This window comes from Brassica napus, chromosome C9, assembly GCF_020379485.1.
Source record: "Brassica napus cultivar Da-Ae chromosome C9, Da-Ae, whole genome shotgun sequence".
Lineage (NCBI taxonomy): Eukaryota > Viridiplantae > Streptophyta > Magnoliopsida > Brassicales > Brassicaceae > Brassica > Brassica napus.
This window is the reverse complement of record NC_063452.1, coordinates 11,440,588-11,465,510: the sequence shown is the minus strand read 5'-3', so window position 1 is coordinate 11,465,510 and position 24,923 is coordinate 11,440,588. Positions and strand designations below refer to the sequence as shown.

At 30.8% G+C, this 24,923-nt stretch overlaps 3 protein-coding genes across 3 annotated transcripts; 1 reads left to right on the top strand and 2 right to left on the bottom strand.

The window, feature by feature from the left end:
• Positions 1–281: 281 nt before the first annotated feature.
• On the bottom strand, positions 282–5,927 carry LOC106395641 (probable WRKY transcription factor 56). The gene is made up of 2 exons (XM_048769968.1): positions 5,104–5,927; positions 282–1,330 (listed from the first exon to the last, which is right to left on the bottom strand). Exons 1-2 carry the CDS (start codon positions 5,481–5,483, stop codon positions 1,144–1,146), a joined length of 567 nt encoding a protein of 188 aa, XP_048625925.1. The 5' UTR covers positions 5,484–5,927; the 3' UTR covers positions 282–1,143.
• Positions 5,928–12,655: 6,728 nt separating this feature from the next.
• On the bottom strand, positions 12,656–13,213 carry LOC106393474 (21 kDa seed protein-like). The gene has a single exon (XM_013834173.1). The coding sequence runs from the start codon at positions 13,211–13,213 to the stop codon at positions 12,656–12,658; it is 558 nt and encodes a 185-aa protein (XP_013689627.1).
• A 6,814-nt stretch (positions 13,214–20,027) lies between these two features.
• LOC125592470 lies at positions 20,028–22,062 on the top strand. The gene is made up of 4 exons (XM_048767658.1): positions 20,028–20,960; positions 21,012–21,065; positions 21,157–21,222; positions 21,271–22,062. Exons 1-4 carry the CDS (start codon positions 20,028–20,030, stop codon positions 22,060–22,062), a joined length of 1,845 nt encoding a protein of 614 aa, XP_048623615.1.
• Positions 22,063–24,923: the final 2,861 nt, after the last annotated feature.

Below are 24,923 nucleotides of genomic sequence, written 5' to 3'. Positions count from 1 at the left end.
ATTATGTTTAATTATATTAATTTTTGTTATTTATCTAGCATATGATTTTGGCACAAAATAGTTTTGTGGTAGTGGAAAATACATTTTTTTATGATTTTGGCAGAAAATATGATTTTGCGGTTTTTTTTTTGCATAAAATATGATTGTTGTTTTAGCGGAATATTTAGTTTTGCAGTTTTGGGGAGAATTTACATTTTTGCGGTTTTGGTGGAAAATGTATTTTACAGTTTTAGCGGAAAATGTAATTTAGGAGTTTTGATGGAAAAATATAATTATGCAGTTTCGGGGAGGAAAATAACGGAAAATGAGATTTGCGGTTTTGATGGAAAAATGCGTTATGCTTTTTCAAAACTTGTTATTGCGGCAAAATTTTTTTTTTGGTTTTGACGGGAAAATATATTTTGCGGTTTTGACGGAAAAATGTTTTTTGCGATTTTGATAGAAAATTTTGGTTTTATAATTTTGATGGGAAAATGCGCTTTTACGGTTTCAACAGAAAAAATGATTTTGTGGTTTTTGAGGGATATGTAATTTGGTGTTTTTTGCATTGTTGGCAAAAAAATGTAATTTTGTCATTTTGACGGAAAAATGCATTTTGTTGTTTTCGCGAAAAAATAGTTTTGCATTTTTGGCGAAAAATATTATTTGACGGGTTTTGCAGTTTTGACAAGAAAGTGTGGTTTTGTGTTTTTACGAGGAAATGCATTTTTACGTTTTTGACAAAAAATGTGATTTCACAGTTTTGACCGAAAAATGTAATTTAACGGTTTTAGTGTGAAAATGTGATCATCTTCTCTACACAACACAACAACAAGGAGAAAAATAAAATAAAAATAAAACACAAATCACCTCAATGAACATGAAAATTTATAATCTTAAATTTGTTTTATACATTTTTTCCTTGGGAGACTGAGGTCAATGAAATGATTAAACCAAGATTAACATGCTTTCTCTGCACAATACAATACAACACAACGACAAGGAGAAAAATAAAATAAAAATAAAACACAAATCACCTCAATGAACTTGAAAATTTATAATCTTAAATTTGTTTTATACATTTTTTTCCTTGGGAGACTGAGGTCAATGAAATGATTAAACCAAGATTATCATGCTTTAATTACATGACTAATTAATATTAAATCACAAATCAGAAACTCTGGTGAGGAATTGAAGTTGCCTAAGGAGAGGACTGAGAGTCTCCATGAGCTTCTCACAAGGATGATTATGAACACCTTCGTAGGTTGTTACGACGACTTTTGGATCTTTTGCCAATCTCTGCACTTGTTTCTTCACGTTGCATGTATGGTAGGTGCATCTATAATAGCTTCTGCAATATTTTTGTTGTTGCCAAAACCAATGAATAATGAATCAATCCATATATGATACTGTATTAATGAAGCTATTGGGCTAGTTTAATGAAGCTATGTTAAATCTTATACAACAAAATTCTTATGATCACGAGGTTTTATTTGCGATAATTTCAGAAACCAGATCCATGTAATATTGGGTATTGAATCCCCTATATATTATTTGTGAAACATTACAACTTCTTTTTGTAGCCACATGTCATCACTAGGATGATTCTTAGAATTATTAGAGAAATAGGTTGGTCCATCTCATTATATAATAAGTTTTTTTTATTAAACTAACCATAAATTAATTATTAATATCATTTATTATTTCATTAAATAAAGATTACGGAATTGCCTAATGTGGGTAGAATATATATGACAATTAATGATTTTGAATAATAAAGATTTGATAAAAAAAATGTATCTTCTATCAAATTTGTTTAATTTAAAACTATTAAAATAATATTTTTAAAAACACAATAACCATATTATAAAAATTTACATTTTTCTGTATATTTTATATTTTGAATTTTAAAAAATGACTATAAATTACTAAAACTGTTAAAAGTCTCACATTCAAATTTTGTGATCCATGGTTTAAAATTTTTGTTATGACAAAATACAAATGATTACAAAATTATATAAGTAAAAGTCTAATTTAATTAATCATTAAGATTTAAAATATATATGTATATATATCATTCTAAATTAAACTATAAACCATATTGAATAAATAAATATTTTAGTTTCAAAATTTACTTTGAATAATTTTTTTTGATAAAAGTTTTGAACTAACATTGATAAATTTTTATCAATTACTAAAATTATTAATCCTACAATAAAAGTTTTGTTATCAGTAATTTAAAGTTTTTGCCATTAAAAATACACATGATAAAAAAACATATGAGTAGAAAGCATCATTTAAAAAAAAAATAAAAAAATAAAATAGACATTAATATTAAAAATATACTATGTATGTTAATATCATTTAAATTTAATTACATATCCTATCAATTTTTTTTTTTAAAAATGTTTGGATTAATAAAATTGATTTATACGCTTGCACCAATTTAATTATATATGTAATAGTTACTGACTTTTAATTAATCAATATATATTTATTATTTCATAATATGTAAGAACATATAATACATAAAATAATTTTTATATATAATGTTTATTCCGCGAAAGGCGCGAGTCTTAATCTAGTATGTAAATGTTTTAGAAAAATAGATTAAGTACATCCATTTTTAATTCTAAGAACTAATTCCTCAGTTAAAATTTGGGTTAATTTCGATATGCATAACAATTATCTAAACTACAGACTTAATTAGGCCAGACGAACAGCAACAACCAAATCATGTTTGTCCCATTATCACGGATTCATCGACACATTTGGCATTTTTTAATTAAAAGTTAAAAGAAACTAACATTTAACTATTTGGATTAATGATATGTCGCCGAAACATTTTGGATAAGTTACAACATGTAAGTATGTGTCGACTAAAAATACGAACCAAAATAAATGTTGTTAGCTACAACGAAAGAAACAGACCAATATGAATCTTATTATATTTTGTTATGGTTAAGAATATGACATAATGATCCTAATATGGGATATGACATATTTACTTGACAAGGTGTTTTGGTTATCTATATATGTACCAATTTTCTTTTGGATTATTTAATATAAGAACCGGTTTGGATAAACCAATCCGAAATAAACACCCTAGTTTCAAAGACACGAGCAATAACGTAAAGCAACGGGACTAACAGAATATGGCTTCGATCGTTATAGGTTGTTAAACTAATGTTTCCAACCAAGATATACACGTGACCAAGAGAGAGTGCGTGTGTGACTGTGTGTGTGTGTCAAATTCTACTTCAAGGATATCAAATATATTGTTTTTTGAAAGCTAATTAAGCCAATACCAAAATCTATTATATTAAAATAAAACTCATGACTTCTTTCATGTGTGATATTTTAAAATAGACCGTCCATTAATTTTTTAATTAAATCTCCTATATGTCATCACTATGATGATTCTTAGAATCATTAAAAAAATATGTTGGTCCATCTAATTATATAATAAGTTTTTTATTAAACTAACAATAAATTCATTATTAATGTACTTTATTATTTCCTTAAATAAAATTTACGGAATTGCCTAATATGACTAAAATATATATGGCAATTAATTATTTTGAATAATAAAGATTTGATAAAAAATAGTATATTTTCTATCATATTTGTTTAATTTTAAACTATTAAATAAATTAAACAACCACAATAATCATATAATAAAATTTTAGCTTTTTCCGTATATGTTATATTTTGAATTTTTAAAAATGACTATAAATTACTAAAAATGTCAAAAGTCTCACATTCAAATTTTGTGATCTATGGTTTAAAATTTAATTATTAAGATTAATATATATATATATATATATATATATATATATATATATATATCGTTTTAAATTAAACTATAAACCATATAAAATACATAAATATTTTAGTTTCAAAATTTACTTTGAACAATTTTTTTTGATAAAAATTTTGAACGAACATTGACAACTTATTTTTTTTAAAATTATAAATTACTAAAACTATTAATACCACAATGAAAATTTTGTTATCAGCAGTAATTTAAAAAAAATGTCTATCAAATATACAAATGATCAAAAAAACTATATGAGTAGAAATCATCATTTAATAGACATTAATATTAAAAATATACTAAAATATACTATGTATGTTAGTATCATTTAAATTTAATTACATATCCTATCAAATATAAAAAAAATATTCTTTGGATTAATAAAATTGATTTATATGTTCGCACCAATTTTATTATATATTTAATAGTTACTGACTTTTAATGATTCAATATATATATATATATATATATGTTATTTCATAATATGTAAAAATATTTAATACATAAAATAATTTTTATGTATAATGTTCATTCCGCGCGAGGCGCGGATCTTAACCCAGTGAATTTGTATTCTTTAAGCCTCATATTAATTGCATTAGAAATCTCTTTATATTCACCAAAAGAATCAAGGTCGTTACATATGCAATTAACTTTTAAAATTTAACCATCAATATAATTGATTATAAATAGATATCTATTCTTTATTTTACTAAAGATTAATATTACACAAAAACAATATAAACTCATAATATGTAGCGGACATATTGATTATACACTGCAATAAGTATTTTCAAGATTATGTCTTTCACTCGTACCTACGTGACAACTAAATATAATCACTAAAATATTGATTAAAATCATTCGGTTAAATACCAAAATAATTAGGTTGATGTTTTGAATTTATTAGACCTATACGAACTGTGTGTTCGTGGTGAAGTAATCTTTATTTCATTACTTTGATCTGTGATGATATTAATTTGATCTAGGTTAATAACATTTCGTATAGTTTCAAATCTAACAAGTTTTTAAAATACTTCAGTTTCTGTTTATTTAGTTAATAATTATCTGAAACATTATAAACAATATATATATATATATTTTTTTTAAATATAATAACCTAGATATAAGTTAATCAATTATATTATATTATCAAACATAAAAAGTAAAAATAATACCCGGTTGTGCGGATCGAGATTTAGTATTGTTTAATAGACGTTACTAATGTATCTTTCTAGCATTTAAATTGAACACCTTTCGTCAAAAAACGACATTATTAATGTATTAGATGTAACTAATTAAAGAAGAACCTGGGATGAGCATTGTTTTTGACAGATTTCTGACCATATTTTCGCCACCTATAACCATCATCAAGAACATCATCATCACTTCTCGTATGAAACGCAATCCTCTGCATCGCCGATGATATCTTCCCTTTCCCTTTACTATTCTTATTATGATCACTTAATCCTCCAATCTCCACCGCGTCTCCTCCTTCAGCATGTTGAAAATTCTCTGGCTGAGCAGGCATATGAAAACTGGCCGGAGAACAAGATGAAGATGGCCCCATATCGCTGGAAAACATTAGGGAAGGATCCATCATCATTAATGTTTTATCAAAGGAAGAAAAGGGGTTGTTTTCGCCTTCTTCAAGTGTTAACGTCGGGTTTGTGTCGTCGACCCCTTCCATTGTATGAAGCTTTCTCTATCTAGATCTCTCTCTCACACACACACGCTATATGTAGGTTTATTTATGTATATATTTGGGGATATCAAGATGAAGAAGAATGAGAAGACGAGAAAGGTTATAAAGATATTCGTAGGGAAGAAAGAAGAAGAATGAGTAAAAGGGTATATAACATTAAGGCCAACGATATTCACCTAACTTTTTGTTCAACTGCTTTAGAGTTTCCTCCTTAATTTTCCTAGCTATATATATTTTCTTCTCCTTAAGAATGTTTCTGATCAATATTATTATCTAGATTCGTATATCACCCTACTTAAAGTGTATGTAATACGCTAAATTAATTTATTTGAAACCTAAAAGTTTATAGGGACCCCAAGTTTATATCTGTTTTAAGAAAAGAGAAAAAAAGAACAGATGATAATTTTGACAACGATGGTATATATTCCATATATTATACTATATCAATTTTTTATTTATTATGGCGATAATAAGACATATATAATGATAATTTAAAGTTGTAACCTTGTGTGAACTATACTGTATATACCCACATGCCCATGTCTCATATATGCCAATCAAGTACATCTATCATATTAGCTAGTGGTCAAAGTTTCTACTTTTCTAGAAATGTTTTCCCATGACCAAGGGAATGTTTGGTATTGGCTTAATTAGCTTATCAATTTACATTTAACAGGTAAAATAGCAGTGCAATTTCATTTAAATATGTGCGGGTGATTATAGTATAAGATAGTTTGGTTGGGGAAAATTCCTTAAAAATACACGGATTAATTTTCATTTGCTATTAAAATACACAACCTATTTTGGATCTCCGTTTAACACATGAACTAATTTGTGTTGCCTATTAAATACACAAACTTTTGAAATTCGCAGATTTTACACATCGTTTTATAAGGCGTTAACTATATTTAACGGAAGTAACGATGGCGTTAGTGTTTAATTAACACGTGTTTAAATTTGAAAATAAAATTTCTTAAAAATACACAAACTATTTTTCATTTGCTAATAAAATACACTAACTATTTTTGAATCCCCGTTTAAAGCACAAACTAGTTTTTGTTTTTCATTAAATACACAAACTTTTCCTATTTGGCAAATGGTGAAAGTCCATGGTTTGTTGTATTTATCGTTAAAATGACTGTTTATTAACAATCTCATAGCTTAGCTTAAACGTCTCATAAACGCTCAGGTTTAATTAACGATTAATAAAGCGTTGGGACTCACTTGTTTATTATTATTTCGTTTTGTTTTGTTATTTAGCACAAGGATGTTGAGCTGCTACCTTAATACGTTGGTGGAGGTTGACAATTAATTAACTTTGTGGTTGAGAGAGCAAGTATTGGAATCAGCTGGTAGCTTTGATTTTGAACTTCTTACTTGAGAAATGGATCGGTGTGAATAATGAATCAATCCACAAGGAGTATGGATAAGTTATAACATAAGTATGTGTCGACTAAAAATACGAACCAAAATAAATGTTGTTAGCTACAACGAAACAAACAGACCAATATGAATCTTATAATATTTTGTTATGGCTAAGAATGTGACATAATGATCCTAATATGGGATATGACATATTTACTTGACAAGGTGTTTTGGTTATCTATATATGTACCAATTTTCTTTTGGATTATTTAATATAAGAACCGGTTTGGATAAACCAATCCAAAATAACACCCTAGTTTCAAAGGCACGAAATTCGCAGATTTTACACATCGTTTTAGAAGGCGTTAATTATATTTAGCGGAAGTGACGACGGCGTTAGTGTTTAATTAACACGTGTTTAAATTTTGAAAATAAAATTTCTTAAAAATACACAAACTATTTTTCATTTGCTAATAAAATACACTAACTATTTTTGGATCCCCGTTTAATGCACAAGCTAATTTTTGTTTTTCATTAAATACACAAACTTTTGAAATTTGCAGATTTTACACATCGATTTAGACGATGTCAACTATATTTAACAGAAGTAAAGACAATGTTTTAATCAAACAAGTGATTTAACTGTGAAAAGTATGCTCACCCTCAGCAATTGAAATTAATTTGATTTAGTTTCAATTAGAGTTTGGCACTCTAATCTGTTCCAACCTCTTTTATTCGCCAAACTATGTTCTTTTTCTTCTTCTTTACTTTGATTTCTCTTATATCGATTCGAAGTGGAGTCAATTTCCATGTTGTGAAAAATGACGAAGAAAACTACGTAATTTTAAACGAGTTTTTGGTTTTGGAATTAGTTTAGTATTATGCATTTCTAATTCTTGTTCTTCGCTTTGATAGTAGTGATAATGATTCAAAGTTAATTAACACTATGATAAATAAGTTTAGTGTTATGAATTAGGTTTTACATATATTCTTTCTACTATGATAAAATTTTTTTTGAAATTTCACCCAAAAAAATTTACATTATGGAAGCGTAATGGAGAAGAAAACTAACAATATAATCTATCGGAAGATTATTAAGGAATTTGTTCTTCACAGTTTAACCACATGCTCAATTAAACACTAAAATTTTCTTCACTTCTGCTAAACATAGTTGACATCGTCTAAATCGATAGTAAAATCTAAAATTTTTAAAAGGTTGTGTATTTAATAGAAAATAAAAATTATTTTGTGTATTAAACGGGGATCCAAAATAGTTCGTGTATTTTATTAGCAAATTAAAAATAGTTTATGTATTTTAAAGAATTTTCTTTTCATAATTTAAACACTAACGCCGTCGTCACTTCCGTTAAATATAGTTAACGCCGTCTAAAATGATGTGTAAAATTTGTGAATCTCAAAAGTTTGTGTATTTAATAGGCAACGAAAATTAGTTCGTGTATTGAACGGGGATCCAAAATAGTTCGTATAATGAAAATTAATCCGTGTATTTTTAAAGAATTTTTGTTTTTGGTAGATTCCACCGAGTCATAAGTGCATATAAGAAACTTGACATTATTTTTGAACAGCATATACATAAATTCGTTTTTGCAATTCTTAAACTTCGCTCATCCACACCGCACAAACTTAGTTAAATATGATGATAATTGAAATATATAGTTTTTATATGAAACGAGTACAAAACATGATCCTGAGATGAATCGCTTAAATTGTTCGGCATTAAATAGAGTTAAAACGAACTTAAATTATTGTGGTTGTAGTAGTTAAGAATCTCGCTTGACCGGTCGAATAAATCTAAATAAAAATTAAAGCAATGCAAACTCATGCACGCACGTAGAAGCTTCAGGTTGTAAACTATTTATTCTATTAGCCTACATAAATAAATACATATATGGCATTCAATTTTTTTAACGTTGATTTATTATGATATTACAATTAGAAAAAGATTATATAAACGATTCGACAACCGATAATACTACCTGACTTATGAGGATCTATGCCTAATTGCATCATTCGTGCCGTCCAATGAAGATCTACGCCTGACCGGATTTATTTGCATCATGTTAAAGATATCTTGTAAGTCTTTCTTCCGTATTCTGCATAATTGTCTAATAAATCGCTTTTGCCGAGAATTGAAATATAGACCTCGTGCAATCTACAAGAAATTATTTAAAAGGCATTCAATTTAAATATATCATAAGACTTCAAAGTTTTATAGTAGGATAAAGTTTGCATGAACATATTCACAAGAGGCGGATCCACCTAGCAAAATGAAAAGTCACATAACATATGTTTAATTTATTTCCTGTCCTCATCCTTATTGTATCACAATGGAATTTTAATTCCAAATGTAGACAGTCAAAACCTAATTATCTCACTTTTGGTTACGGTTCTAGAGCTTTGTATCTCTTGTCAGCCAATAGTCGAGTATCATAGACGGTTGTTAACCGCTCTCAATTCTCATCAGTTGGATATTTCAACATTAGTTGTAAATTTTACCTCAATGTGTTCTTTCGAACACGAACTCTAGGATTTCAAGTAAAAATTTTTTTGAATGTCTTCTCTACCTTTTGTCACTCCTATTAATTTTTATATTATAATATTTTGCATTTATCATCTTACCGTCAACTGTATCTCTGGTTATATTCACTTAAAACCATTAGATCTTTAATTTAATATAAAATTTTGATGTTAAAATTATTTCTTTTTTAAAAAACGTGATTTTTCTGGTTGAATTTTTGCTACATAATGTAGATAGAGTTTGTTATAATCAAGTCTACTCAATCAGCTAAGTGTAGACTTCAATTTAGTCTACAAACGCAGACTGGCAAATAAGTCTACTACTTAGGTTATTGTTTGCGATTTAAATAAAAATGAAGGTTATTTTTGTATTCGAAATCATTTGCCGAGTATACTGCACAATAAATCTATAAAATAAAATGAAGACAATTTTTTTTCCCGAAAACAGTAAAAATATTACAACTAGTAAAACAAATCATTATCACAACACATAATCTCAAATGACCATTAACTAAATAATATTAAGCAGAATAAAGGCTTTGATTATAAGTTATCTGAACAAAAGTTGCAAAGTTGTATTAGTTATACATGTTCTAGTTGTACCAGTTATACTAAGTATATGCGTTTTGGCTTAGTTATATTAGTTATATATGCTTTAATTGTACTAGTTATACTCGTTTTAGTTGTACAATTAATATGTTAAGGTCTTCTTTGTCGTGAATTTGTACATTGAAGATGAAATTCGATTTCAAATGTGAGAAAATGGATGGATCGATTTGGGATAAGAACAAAAACAGTCAGACTGTTTAGAGAATTTATTTTTAATTTTGATTTGGGTTACAAGATGAAGAAATGATTTGTTGATAGACAAATAAAAAATTTGGATTTAGGTTTTTAGGGTGGATAAACCAGGTCGAATTTCAGGTGAGCGGATTGGATCTGTAAGTAAATTTAAGTTGATTGGTTAAATTATCTTTTTACACATTTAATATATTAAATTTAATCTTAAAGAAAAAGAATTTTTTTATGCTAATACTAAAAGAGTTATTCTTGGGTTCACCCCCTAAGGTGAACATCTAGGTTCACCAGCCAATAGAATTTCGTTATTTCATATTCGATATGTTTTAAAAACAAAATATTGTCAAGTTATATTATGTTTTAAAATAAAAAAAAGTAAAATAATAATAATAATAATAGTAATTACAAAATTGTTTTTTTAAATATTTTTAATGTCGTCAGCAAAACATTAAACCCTAAATCCTAAATCTTAAACCTTAAACCCTTGAGTAAACCCTAAACCCTTGGATAAATCAAAAACTCTAAATCAAAAACACTAAACACCAAAAAACTAAACCCTAAACCCTAAATCCTAAACCGTAAACCCTTGAGTGTTTTAGTGTTTAGTGTTTTTGATTTAGAGTTTAGGATTTATCCAAGGATTTAGGGTTGACCCAAGGATTTAGGGTTTACCCAAGGGTTTAGGGATTAGGAGTTAGGGTTTACTGTTTTGATGACGACGTTAAAAATATTTTTTTAAAATTTTTTTTTGTAATTACTACTATTTTTTATTTATTTTTTTACTTTTTTATTTAAAAACCATAATATAACTTGACAATATTTTGTTTCTTTTTTCAAAAGATATCGAATATGAAATAAGAAAATCCTATTGGTTGGTGAACCCAAGAATAAGTAATACTAAAAGGCGATGTCTACGTCAACAATTAATTTGAGCCAATCAGATTCCAAATATATGCCGTGTCAACACGACTTAATTCTTCCCTGCAAATTTGTCGATCGAAATCCCAGTTGAAACAAATCATCTGCTCATCCGTTACAGTTTCTCTATCTCCTTTTTCAGTTCTATTCACAATTCTCTTTATTTTAGCTATAAAAAATCTCAGACAATGAAAGATAAAGGTGGCTGCTCGGCTCCTAGATCAAAATTGAAAATACTCGCCATTAATCAGCCATTCAACTACCATACTGAACAATACTATAAAAATTTATTGTTTAAAAATGGTTATGATTAGGGTGGAAAAATAAACAGAATCCAAAAAAAAAAAAACAGAACTGAACCTAGCTTGATAAAACTGAATTTGAACCAAATCGAATCCGATAGAAATATCGAATGGGAACTTATTTTACGATATTTTTGGTTATGAGTTTATCTTAATCCAAACCCAAATAAATATCCAACAAAATCTGAAATTTTCAAAGTTTCCAGAAAAATCTTCATGCCATACTCGAACTTAATCTTGAATAAATACACTGAGATTTTATTGAGTACCTAAAATAAATAATTAACTCAAATACTTAGTTTAATATATTTTGGTATGTGGTGCTTTTTCTTTTTATATATATATATATATATATATATATATATATATATATATATATATATATATATATATATATATTTTCTCTTCCTTCTTAGATATAGTTGAGTTTATCGGGTTTGATGTGTTTTCGCTTCGGTTTTATCTGATATGATGTGTTTGCATATATCTTTTGAGTTTTTTTCCTCTAATTTCATTATCTATAGTCTAAAATTTCACTTGTAAAAAATTACACTAGAACCAAAAATAATTGTGACAAGAACATTTCAAATTTATCATTTCAATTTTTTATTTATTTCTGGTCTTTGGTCACAAGATCCTTATTTAGTTTTCAGATTTAAGTAAATACAAATCAGTATTTTGGAATTGAAAACCCAATTAAGATCCAAACTCAAAATTATATTGGGTTCAACCGGGTTTTGAAAATGTTACTAAACCTGAACCAAATCCGTCTAAACGAATCGAATCCAAACCAATCCAATGAAAATATAAGAGGGCCATATCAGATCTTTTCATGGTGTTTGGGGCCGAATCAGAATTTGATCCCGCTGAACATGGTTCTTTTGTTTAATACTCTCTACTGTCGTCATTGATCTCATTCTTCTCTCTTTTTGGGCCCGTCTATCATCATCATCTCTCAATAATTTTAGTGTTTGTACATCCACAGCTTTTCAATTGTTTTCTTCTATTTTGTTTTTGTTTTGCTCAAGTATTAAAAATTAAAACAAAGAAATAATAAAAATTAGATGTGACTATGTGAGTATCTCAAAAAAAAAAAAATTAAAAGAAATTCTTATTATTATTATTTTTAATAAAAATTACATCAAAAGAAAAAAAAAACACAAATTTATTTGATTTGGAATGAAACATTGCATGAAAAATAAAATACAAGAGAACCGGTAAAAGGCTGAACATGTTTTAAAACACATGGTGGAAGGAAACGCTAAAGTCAATGTCTTTCGACAATATCAATTTCGCTGAAACATGAATAGGCTGTAAACCGATAGACATAGGTTTGTCAGCACTTCCGAAAGCAAACTTGTAAAATCCGTCTCCAGATTTCTGGATGGTGAAGGTACTGTCATTGCTTGACTTGGATCCAGTCATGACTACTTCTTTGAGTGGCGATGAGCTATTTGCGACTCTCCAGTACCCGGACACATTGCATAAAGGATGCACGAACCTGATGTTAAGCTCTGTTGATACACGTACCACATCTGATGATGATGATGATAATACAAATTGAATTTGGTTGCGTTTGGAAATATCATCTTCCCCAAACAGCATTAACACATTCTGAGGGCATTTCATGCCTTTCCTTGTCAACTTTCCGTACTGGCTAATGAATGCTCCTCCTTTCGGAATAGTATGGACAACGGCGTGATAATTATATCTGGCCTTGAGAGGTAACCCCAGATAATCAAGCACAGCTTCGTTCTCACCTGCAACTATTGCAACGAGCAAGAAAAATATCATCAATCGTAATATTGTGATTTTACCATCTGTTTTCATCTTGTTTTTTTATTCTTCTAATTTCGGGATATATATCATATAATTGGGGGGGGGGGGGGGGGGGGGGGGGGCGGCGGTTATATCCATTTTTTCTTTTCTTTTCTACTCGTCATGTTTTGAACGTTCTTTTTGGTTGAATACATGCATATATTTATTTCCTTACAAGCTGGATACAGATTACGAATTGATCTCCGTTAACGCTTAAGATATAGCTAATTAAACACGCATCATGCGAGCTTATGTTGAAATTGGCAACGTGGTTCTGAAGCTAATAATCTTTCTCTTTTCTCCCCCTTAATTACCACCTGAAGATTACGTGTGGATCTTAGTCAACCCCTACATAAATTTTTAAATCACAAAGTTGGGTTTCTGGGATGAAATAAAAGAGGAAGTGGAAAGAAAATGGTTTGCGTGTGTAAGAAATAAGAATATGAAGCTGATTTAGGTACATTTTGAGTTTGAAATTGGTTGTTCATAGTGATTTATAATAATGACAATGTTGTAAATAAAAGAGGAAGATGAAGATGATTGAATAAAACACGCATTCTCTAAAAACAGAATAAAAATAATGACATTTTCGTGGATAATTCGAACTGAAGTGAATAAGATAAATAAAAGTTCCAAAACAGTTATGAGTTAGTTTTGTATTTGATTTTTGTTTTGAGTCATTTTTGCAAAAACCATTATTGTTTTTATATGAAATGAAGTTGTTTAAAGTGCTGTCACTAAATACGGTTAAATGAACTTACTATTGTGGTTGTAGTTGTTATGAATCTCTTGACCGGTCGAATAAATCCAAATAAAAATTAGCATAGAATGCAAACTTATGCACGAACGTAGAAGCTTCGGATTCTGAACTATATAGTTTATGACCCTGCATAAATAAATACATATAACCAGAGTTGATTACTCACTAAGATACATTTTGAATTTTCTTTACACTTAGAAATACTTTCAACATGCGAGACATTTTTTGTAGACATTTTTTTGTAGAGTCGGCTGATTTATTGAACAACTATATCCTTATGGAAAACAAGATGTTGGAGTATTGGAGAGAACAAGTATGAGAGTTAGTTTTTTTTTATATATTTTATGTTATTATTTTCCACTTTTTATTTTTATTTAATTTTATCTCAAGTTCTAAAATATATTAGACAAAAATAATTGTCATAACAAATTATATATAAAGTTTTCTATCTTTTAAGATTCTTTTTCATATATGTATATATTATATTAACGTATAAACAAAATTAAATGTCGACGTGGACATCAAATCGTGGATAGTAGAATTATAGACCAGTCGTGGACATGAACATTTTAGCACAAGATTCATTGGTTGATACCTTTAAGAGTTGTTCTTTGCCATAATCTCTCGGAAAGGAAATCCACATAACCATGTTTTCACTGTTACTCCCACCGTCACCGCCGACGCCACCACCACGATCGAGTTCCCGTTCCAACTCGCTAAAGGTCTCATCTTTTGATCCGCTGTATACCTATCTACTAGAGACTTCCCCCGTGACCACATCCAATCCAACGCAACTAGCTCTCAGTCTCCGATAAGACAGCTCGATCAATCTCTAATGGATAAGGAAACTCTTATCGAGTTGTCTTATCAGAGATCAAGAGCTAGTTGCGTTGGATTGGATGTGATCACGGGGGAAGTCTCCAGTAGATAGGTGTACGGTGGATCAAAAGATGAGACCTTTAGCGAATTGGAACCAAAACTCGATCGTGGTGGTGGTGCGGTGACGGTGACAATGGGAGTAACGGTCGAAACGTGGTTATGTGGATTTCCCTTTCCCAGATATTATGGCGAAGAACAACTTCTAAAGGTATCAACCAATGATCTTTGTGTTAAAACGTTCATGTCCACGGCTAGTCTATAATTCTATTATCCTAGCTTTGGTGTCTACGTCCACATTTAATTTTGCTTATATGTTAATATTATATATATATATATATATATATGAAAATGGATCTTAAAAAAACGAATTTTATATATAATTTTTTATGACAATTATTTTTGTTTAATATATTTTAGAACTTGAGATGAAAGTAAATAATAACATAAAACATAATAAGAAAAATAATAAAGTAGAATCAAAAGAAGAGATACAAGAGTCTTTTCGACAAAGAAAAGTGTGTCTCAAGCACAAAGTGTCTTGTAATATAATTGAAACTAGATTTTGAACCCGCGCGTCCGCGCGGATATATGTTCAAACTTAATAGATGTTAAACATTGATGTTACTGTTTCATATCTTTTTGAGATTTTAGATTGATGTAAACCCAAAAGAAAGCTCGGTTCATTTTATTACCAAGATTAAACCCAACATGAAAAAGTAATTGTTTCTAAATTTGTTGTTGATTGTTTATATCGTGATGTGATATTAGAAAAATCAAAACGATTTATTATATAAGATATTTGTCAATTAGTAATACTTAACTACATTATCCTATTTATAATGTAATTATATATTTATGTAAATTTATAATTCAAAATCTTCAAAATAAAGCATCTTATGTAAATTATAAATAGATGGGTTGATATATAAACGATATGTATTATATTAACAACATGACAAATAAAAAAATAACTTTTTGGTAATTAATTTGTTAAAATGGGCCAAAACTTAATTACAATTTTAAAACTTTATTTTCATCACAATATATGTGGATTATGCTTTAATTATATTTTAATGGACCAAGCCCATAAAATAATAAACAGGTTAGTCCGGTTAAATGATATAATTTTAAACGTGATTTGCAAGATAATAAACCTAAAAAAATCTTGTGCTAGTTATGTGAATGATTTGATATCGTGATTGTTACAAAGATTTGCTAAAATATAGGAATAGATTTAGGAAGGTCATTCTTTTAGGAAATTAATAAATGATTAGTTTTAATTTTAAACAAAATAAATTCTACCGATATTATCTTATTGTTTTTGATGTTGAATTTTTTTTTTAATTTGTATAAAACATAATATATATTATGATCGTAAGAATATAATTTTCAATCTTTCTTAATCAATTACATGGATTTGTTCTATCTAATATAAGTGTTTTGATTTTCCAGACCGAGAAAACATGTGGTGTTATTAAGATGAAGATGCGATGTAATACAGGGAGAAGGTACTATCACAATTTAATACAATGTTTTATCAATGGTCTTCTCAGCATATGTAGGAAACCAGCTCATCTAATTTGATGATTTTTAATAGTTTGGTTTAGTATCGGTTTCTAATTGTATGGTTTAATAATAAGGTAAAACGCTGTTTTTTATTAATTGTATAGAACTATATGTGAACGGAAGATGAATTAGTTTAGTATTTTTAAAGTTTATTAATAAGGAAAATTATGTATTTAATTAAAAGTCAAAACTCTTTGTTTAATATCAGTGACATAAGAAAGTAATTATTGAGTAAAACTAAGGGTTAAGTACAAAATCTAATTCCCTTTTAATAGATTAGATGTAGAAAAATGTTTCTAAGTGTAAAAAATCCTATCTTTTTCTTATCAAAGGGCATTCAATTTAAATATATGATGACACTTCAAAGTCTTATAGCATGATCCGCAAGAGGTGGTTGTAAAATGAAGGATCACGTGACATATGTTTTTTTGCTAACAGTCACGTGACATATGTTTAATTTATACTCTCGTACTAGATTAAGATTTACGCACGCGGAATAATCATTATATATAAAAATTATTTTATGTATTAAATGTTATCACATATTATGAAATAATAAATATAAATTGAATAATTAAAAGTTAGTAACTATTACATATATAATTAAATTGGTGTGAACATATGTATTAATTTTATTAATCAAAACAATATTTTTGTCTATTTGATATGATATATAATTAAATTTTAATGATATTAACATACATAATATATTTTTAATATTAATGTCTATTAGTTCATGCTTTCTTCTTATATGGTTTTTTGATCATTTGTATTTTTTATAACAAAAATTTTAAATTACTGATAACAAAATTTTCATTGTGGGACTAATAATTTTTAATTTTTAAAAAATTAAGTTGTCAATGTTTGTTCAAAAATTTTATAAAAAAATATTGTTCAAAGTAAATTTTGAAATTAAAATATTTATGTAATTTATATGTTATATTGTTTAATTTAAAAAGATATATATATATATATATATATATATATATATATATATATATATATATATATATATATCTTTAAAACGATATTTAAAACGATGAGTGAGGGTACATCCCAAGGGGGTTCACAAGACCTAGGTCATGGAGGAAGGCAGCAGAGCACTGAAAGGGTTTCAAATCAGATTTCGAAGAAGGTTGCGGTTCCTGCTAAGGATGGATCGACAGATCTGGAAAGGCAGGAAGAAGGAGTGATTGATCAGGCAAAGAAAGAAGAGGAGTTGAAGGACCTAGAAAAGAAGGAAGAAGTGAATATTGGAGGTTCAAAAGGTTCGTGGGTTGGAGCAGTTCAAGGACAGAAAGTTTTGAAAAAATATGATGTTGAAGTAACGATGAAAGATGGTATTGGATCGGTAACGGTTCCAAAGGAGATTGCAAAGAATGTTGCGCCACTCTGGGAAGATTTCAGCATTGGAAAGTTCCTCGATAACGCTCCACACATTGCAAAGGTCCATGCGATGAATAAGATATTGAATCTAAATGATAAAACTCAGAAGATAGAGGTCTTTGAGGTGAATTCTACCTCGATGAAGTTCAGGATTATGAATCAAGCGGATCGAAACAGAATACTGAGAAGGGGGATGTGGAACTTAGCTGGGATTCCAGTGGTCATGACTAAGTGGTCACCGGTGGCAGAGAAGGAGAAGTCTCCAGTACAGTCGATTCCAATGTGGGTGCATATCAAGAATGTACCTCTATCGATGTTCTCGTGGCAAGGATTGAGCTTCATGACAAGCCCTATTGGGAGTCCGGTGAGGTTGCATCCAGAGACTGCTCAATGCTTAAATCTTGATGTGGCAAAGATCTTTGTCAAGGTGGATTTAGCAAAAGATTTGCCAAAAAAGATGATGTTTAATATCCAAGGCGAAGAGGTCCTAGTGGAATACATATACCCGAGGTTCCCTACAAAATGTTCAATCTGCAACACATGGGGACATGCTCCAAAAACATGCCCAAGGGGTAAGGAAAATCAAGAAGTAGAGCAGGAGGGTTTGGAAGAAGGTGAAACTAAGGAGAAGGAAAACGATGATGTTGTAGAAGTTCAGAAGATTAAGGAGGTAGAGCAGAAGAAAATAGATGAAGAAAGGATGATTTCAGGGGTCTTATCAGAAGTGGAGAGCAATCAGGAAGAGGTAGTAGGAACTAAGGGAGATAAGATGATATTACAAGTAGAAAGTAACACGTAGGAAAGTAGTAGGAAGGAGAATGAATGGCTAGACGTTACACCAGGCAAAACCAGTCGCTCACCCAATAGACAGGAATTGGCTTTTGGGCAAGTGTCTTTGCTCAAAAACTCTAGATTCTCTGTACTAATGCCGGTTGAAGAGCAGGAAGAGGATATTACTGAAAACGAGAGAGAAGAGCAGAGTGATGAAGAGATACAAAAGGAAATAGAAGAAGTGATCCCAAGGCAAATGCTGCCTAGAGAATCTAAGATGAATCATAGGTATCTTAAGGATAAAACAGGTCAGAAAGCTCAGGATGTGGATCCAAGCTATCTGAACAAAAAGAAACCTCGTTGCCATTAATATGTCTGGTTTTTACTGGAATATTAGGGGATTTAATAAATATTCTAAGCATAAGGTGGTGAAAGATTGGGTGAAGAAGTGTGGTTTTCAGTTTGGTTGTTTAATTGAGACGAGAGTCAAAGAGAATACAGCGAAGAGGATTTTGGAGGAAGTGTTTCCGGGTTGGTTGTCTATTACAAATTATGATTATAGCAGACGGGGAAGACTGTGGGTTATCTAGTGCCCAACGGTGAGAGTCACTCCCTGTTTTCAGAGTGTTCAGCTAATTACATGTTTGGTTCTTTTGGAGGGGATGGTAGACGACATCTTTTGCTCATTTGTTTATGGTTTCAATTTGGAGGAGGAAAGAAAGGAGCTTTGGAAGGATCTTAAAACTCATCAAGATTCTCCTATAATAAAGAAGTCACCATGGATAGTTCAGGGGGATTTCAATGAGATTCTGAAAGGGTGGTATCATTCAGTAGAAGATGTTTCACATGATTCTCTGGGGATGCAAGACTTTCAGGATACTGTGAATTACTGTTCTCTACTTGATATGTCGTATCAGGGGCCTCGATTCACATGGTGTAATAAAAGGGAGATTGGAATCATTTGTAAAAAGTTGGATCGCACCCTGATGAATGAGATTTGGATGCGACAATTCCCTCAATCCTATTGTGTTTTTGAAGCTGGAGGGTGCTCAGATCATCAGATATGCAGAATTGTGGTTAAGTCAGAGTTAATGAAGCCGAAGAAGCCGTTTAAATTTGTTAATACTTTGGTGGATATGCCAGATTTTTTGCCTCTGGTTGAGGAGCTTTGGGCAGGAACAGAACCTTTGTTTATTTCCACTTCGGCATTGTTCAGATTATCAAAAAAGCTTAAGGCGTTGGAACCAGTTTTGAAGCACTTAAGCAAGGAGAAAGTGGGAGAGATCATAAAGAAGACAAGGGGTGCATATAAAGCTCTTTGTGGAGCGCAAGAGAAAGACTCTTGCAAACCCGAATCAGGCAAATATTCAAGATGAGACTATTGTTTACAGAAGATGGATTTTTCTTGCTGCTCTGGAGGAGAAAGTTATGAGTCAACGGGCAAAAATTCATTGGTTGGAAGTGGGAGATGGTAATAATAAAAGCTTTCACAGAGCTGCAAAGGTTAGGGAGATTCGGAATTCGATAAGAGAAATTAAGAGGGTAGATGGGTCGATTGCAGACACTCAAGAAGACATAAAGAAAGAAGCGGTAGATCACTTCTACAACTTCTTAAATCATGTTCCTCTGGATTATAAAGAAGCCAGCGTGGAAGAGTTAAAGTCGATTCTCAATTATGAATGTTCTGATGAAGATAAAAGCATGTTAACGAGAACTGTGACAGCTGAAGAAGTGAAGAAGATTCTCTTTTCCATGGCTGCTGACAAATCTCCGAGACCAGATGGGTACACAAGCGAGTTTTTTAAAGCCGCTTGGAATATTGTAGGAGGGGATTTCATTAAGGCAATCCAAGCTTTCTTTGATAAAGGGTTCTTACCAAAAGGTATTAATTCTACCATTATGGCCCTCATCCCAAAGAATAATGATGCTGCAACTATGAAGGATTATCGCCCCATCTCTTGCTGCAATGTGATTTATAAGGTAATATCCAAACTGCTGGAAAACCGTATGAAAGGTATGCTCCCTCTTTTCATATCTTTGAACCAATCTGCGTTCGTAAAAGACAGATTACTCATAGAGAATGTTCTCTTAGCCTCAGAACTAGTGAAAAGCTATCATAAAGACTCGGTGATAGAGAGATGTGCAGTGAAGATAGATGTGTCTAAGGCATTTGATTCTGTACAATGGTCTTTCTTGTTGTCAGTGCTAACAGCTTTAAACTTCCCTGAGAGGTTCATTGTTTGGATTAAGAAGTGCATTGAGATGGCTTCTTTCTCAATTCAGATCAATGGGGAACTTGCTGGTTACTTCAATAGCAAGAGAGGACTGCGTCAAGGTTGCTCCCTTTCTCCTTATATGTTCGTAATCTGTATGCAAGTTCTTTCAAAAAATTTGGATAAAGCTGCAGCAGAGAAGAGAATCGGGTTTCATCCTTATTGTAAGGAGTTAAGTTTGACACATATGTTTTGCGGATGATGTATTGGTCTTTTCAGATGGAAGAAAGACTTCTATAGAGGGAATTCTAGCTGTTTTTCGAGAATTTGCACGAATGTCTGGACTTAATATCAGTTTGGAGAAGTCTACACTCTATCTGGCTGGGGTTAAAGTTGAGGACAGTGAGGCTATTTTAGAGCAGTTCCCTTTCGAGGCTGGCTTTCTTTCGGTTCGTTACCTTGGGCTTCCTCTCCTTACCAAAAGAATGAATGTCCAAGATTACAGTCCGCTAATCTCTCGAGTAAGGAACAAGATCTCTTCCTGGACGGTGAGGCACCTTTCATTTGCTGGAAGACTTCAACTTATTGGGTCTGTTCTTTATAGCATCACTAACTTCTGGATGTCGGCATTCAGACTGCCAAGTAAGTGTATACAAGAGATCAACAGCATATGCTCCGCTTTCCTCTGGTCAGGGCCGATTCTTTCTATGCAAAAAGCCAAGATAGCTTGGGTAGATGTTTGTAAACCGAAGAATGAAGGAGGCCTAGGATTAAAGAATCTGTCTGATGCTAATAGAGTGACGTGTTTAAAGCTCACATGGAGAATTCTATCAGCCAGATCATCATTATGGGTGCAATGGATTTGGAAATATCTTATACGGAAAGGTTCGTATTGGAGTGTAAATGAGAATAGTGCTCTAGGGTCTTGGATGTGGAAGAAATTGTTGAAACTAAGGCCTTTAGCTATGCAACTGTCGAGAAAGGATGTCAACAGCGGTGCTAGTACCTCTTTCTGGTTCGATAGATGGTCGCCGCTGGGGAATCTTATTGATCTAACAGAAGGAAGAGGAACAGTGGAGCTTGGTATTCCTCTAAACAGTACGGTGGAAAGGGCTATTCAGTTGTATCGGGTTAAAAGACATAGAGTCTCCACTCTCCAGCTGATAGATCAGAAAGTGGTGAAGCTAAGAAACAGAGGGCTTAGTCAAATGGAGGATATATGTTTATGCAAGAGAGAGAATGGAGAGTAAAGAGAAGGGTTTTCTACATCACAAACTTGGAACATTATCATGGCTCATTCACCAAAAGTCCCTTGGTATAAAGGTGTTTGGTTTTCTGAAGCCACACCGAAGTTCTCTTTTCTAATATGGATGGCTATCCATAACAGACTGGCGACGGGCGACAGAGTTCTCAGATGGAATCTGCAAGCTATATCCACTTGCTGGTTATGTCAAAGGGCTACCGAAACTCGGGACCATTTGTTTTTTGATTGTGCCTATTCAAAATAAGTGTGGTTGGGTACTATAATAAATATGGCAGGGAATAGGAGATTTCATGAGTGGTCAAGTGTGGTTCAGATTGTAGCAGATGGACTTCACGGAAGTATGCAGACTTTGTTACTCCAGTATAGTTTTCAAGTTGTTGCTTATGCTTTATGGCATGAAAGGAATGTGAGGAGAGTTGGAGAACCCTCTCTACCGGCGGCATGTCTGATTACTAGGCTGGACAAGTTGATCAGGAATAGAATTACTTCAGTAAGAAGAAAGGAGGGAATGAAGTATGATAAGGCAATGGAGAGTTGGTTTGATAGAGATTAAGGGGGATTTTGACTTTGTATAGAGTTTTTCTCATCGTTTGTATATAGAGGGAGCAGTTTCATATCTGTAACAAGTTTTTTTTGATTGAAATAAATTTAAAATTTTTTCAAAAAAAAAAATGATAATTCTATTAGATTTTTGGAAAAGTGCAAAATTCCTGTAACACTATTATTTGTCTTGATTACTTAAATGTTATATAAAGGATGTAGCTGAAATAAAATGGATTTCGAAAAATGGTGAAAGAAAAGATGAAATTTACACTCTTGTGATGAAAAAAATCACTGGAAGAAATCCCATATTCTACGTTGGCTAAATGTAGTTGTAAAATATTAAGGTAGGTGAAGCTAAGATAAAACTAAAAATTAGTTACTTTCTAATTATCTATCTATCTATATATAAAAATATGTTGGCTCTTTTTTCCTTAGGCCACCTCAGCATCCAGCTAGAAAAGTTTTTTTCTATGGCCTTGCCACGTGTCCCATTAGGCCAAAACGCAACGTATGTATGCGTTGGGCCGTGTACTACTCGAGCAAGATCTAATTGAACATTTTTTCAACACCAGTGATGTTCCGCCAACGCGTATGTCATTAATCGTCCATTCGCATGCTCTATCTTCTGCAGACTCTTTGAAAACACCATTGAAACGATTCATTCAATTGATCTAATAAAGCTTCTTAACTACAATCCTTAACTAATACTCCACCTCCCACTACTTCGCCTTAAATTATCCAATTCTACCGTCTTTGCGTTTCACTCCGAATTGTACATATAAATACGGATGTCTAATTCCATGACACTCACCACTGCAGTTTGCATCCCATTCTTCATTGTTTAAACTAAATAGTGATCTTGATAAGATCCAGGCTACACCGTCACGTCGCAGCTGATTTTCCAGATGAAGTTTGGCCGAGCTGGTGACGATTTCTTCGTTGTCTCCGGACAGAGACGAGAGAGGAATATCCGACGGCCGCCGCTGTGGAGATCGAAGGCAGCTAGGGCACTACAGGGAATAGAGGCCGTAACCACTAGATCGCTGCAAGAAGATGTGAAATTAGGTTTTAGTCGAAGCCGGCGTTGAAGACGGAGTGGATTGTGCGACTATGAAGAGTACCAACTATGAAGTGCTAGCTCGATGAATCCTAGGTTAGTCAAGACAGAGACCCGTGATTAAAGTTGATAACATGATGCTCTGTGACGGTGATAAACGGGGAAGTCACGACGTTGAAGATTGAAGGAAGGGAAGACGATAATATAACATGTTCTCTTTACTTTTTTTTTTGTTTTAGAAAATTATTTTGTTTTAGGAAATTTAAGAAAAATGCTTGAGATAAATAAATTGGTTTGAGATAAATATGAAATGTTATATATCATCTTTGGTAATTTAGATACATTGAATTCATTAAAAATAATATGAAACGTTATTTATAATTCTTCATAAACCAAGAAAGCATAAATTATTACAAATAAGGATTTATAAATTATAACACATCACGTTATTTATAAGGATTTATAAATAAGAAAAGTGCTTTAAATAAAACGTAAACAAATCAACTTATGGGCCATTTACGTCACGCATGGGTCTTATATTGTGTAAGTTCTATGAGTGAGGTAAAGCCCATTTCCTGGTTTATATCAATATGTAATATATTAGATTATGCTTGGACATTTACAACTAGATTAAACATTCCTTTTTTTTTGGTCAAATGATTAAGCAATCTTAGAAAAATTGACATCTAAAATTTACATGCTACTTGAAGAAATAATATCTTTCATTGGGACCCCACATCATCAAGCAAAATACCACAAATTAACGCACAATCATAATTTTTTTAAAATTTTACATTTTACACTTTAGTCTTTATTCTTGATAAAAGTTAATAAAATCACAATACATTTAAGTTTTATATTTTACACTTTAGTATTTATTGTTGATAAAAGTTAATAAAAGTCAAAATAATTTTACCACAGTACAATATAATAAAATATTATAATTAATCTAATCAATAAAATATTACATTCTAATACAAAATTACACAAAAAGAAATAAGAGCAATAACTAAATCTTTAATTAAGGACTAAAATGATAATTATAAAAGTTGAAAACATATATGAAATTATATAAGATTGCATAAGATTATAAAAACTAAAAGTACAAAATTGTATAAGATAGTAAAATTATAAGGACTAAAGTGATAACAATAAAAGTTAACAATATTATTTGAAAAACAGATAATTGCAAGGACTTAAAAATAAATAACTTCAAATATGAAATTTTGTACATTAGATCTTCAAAT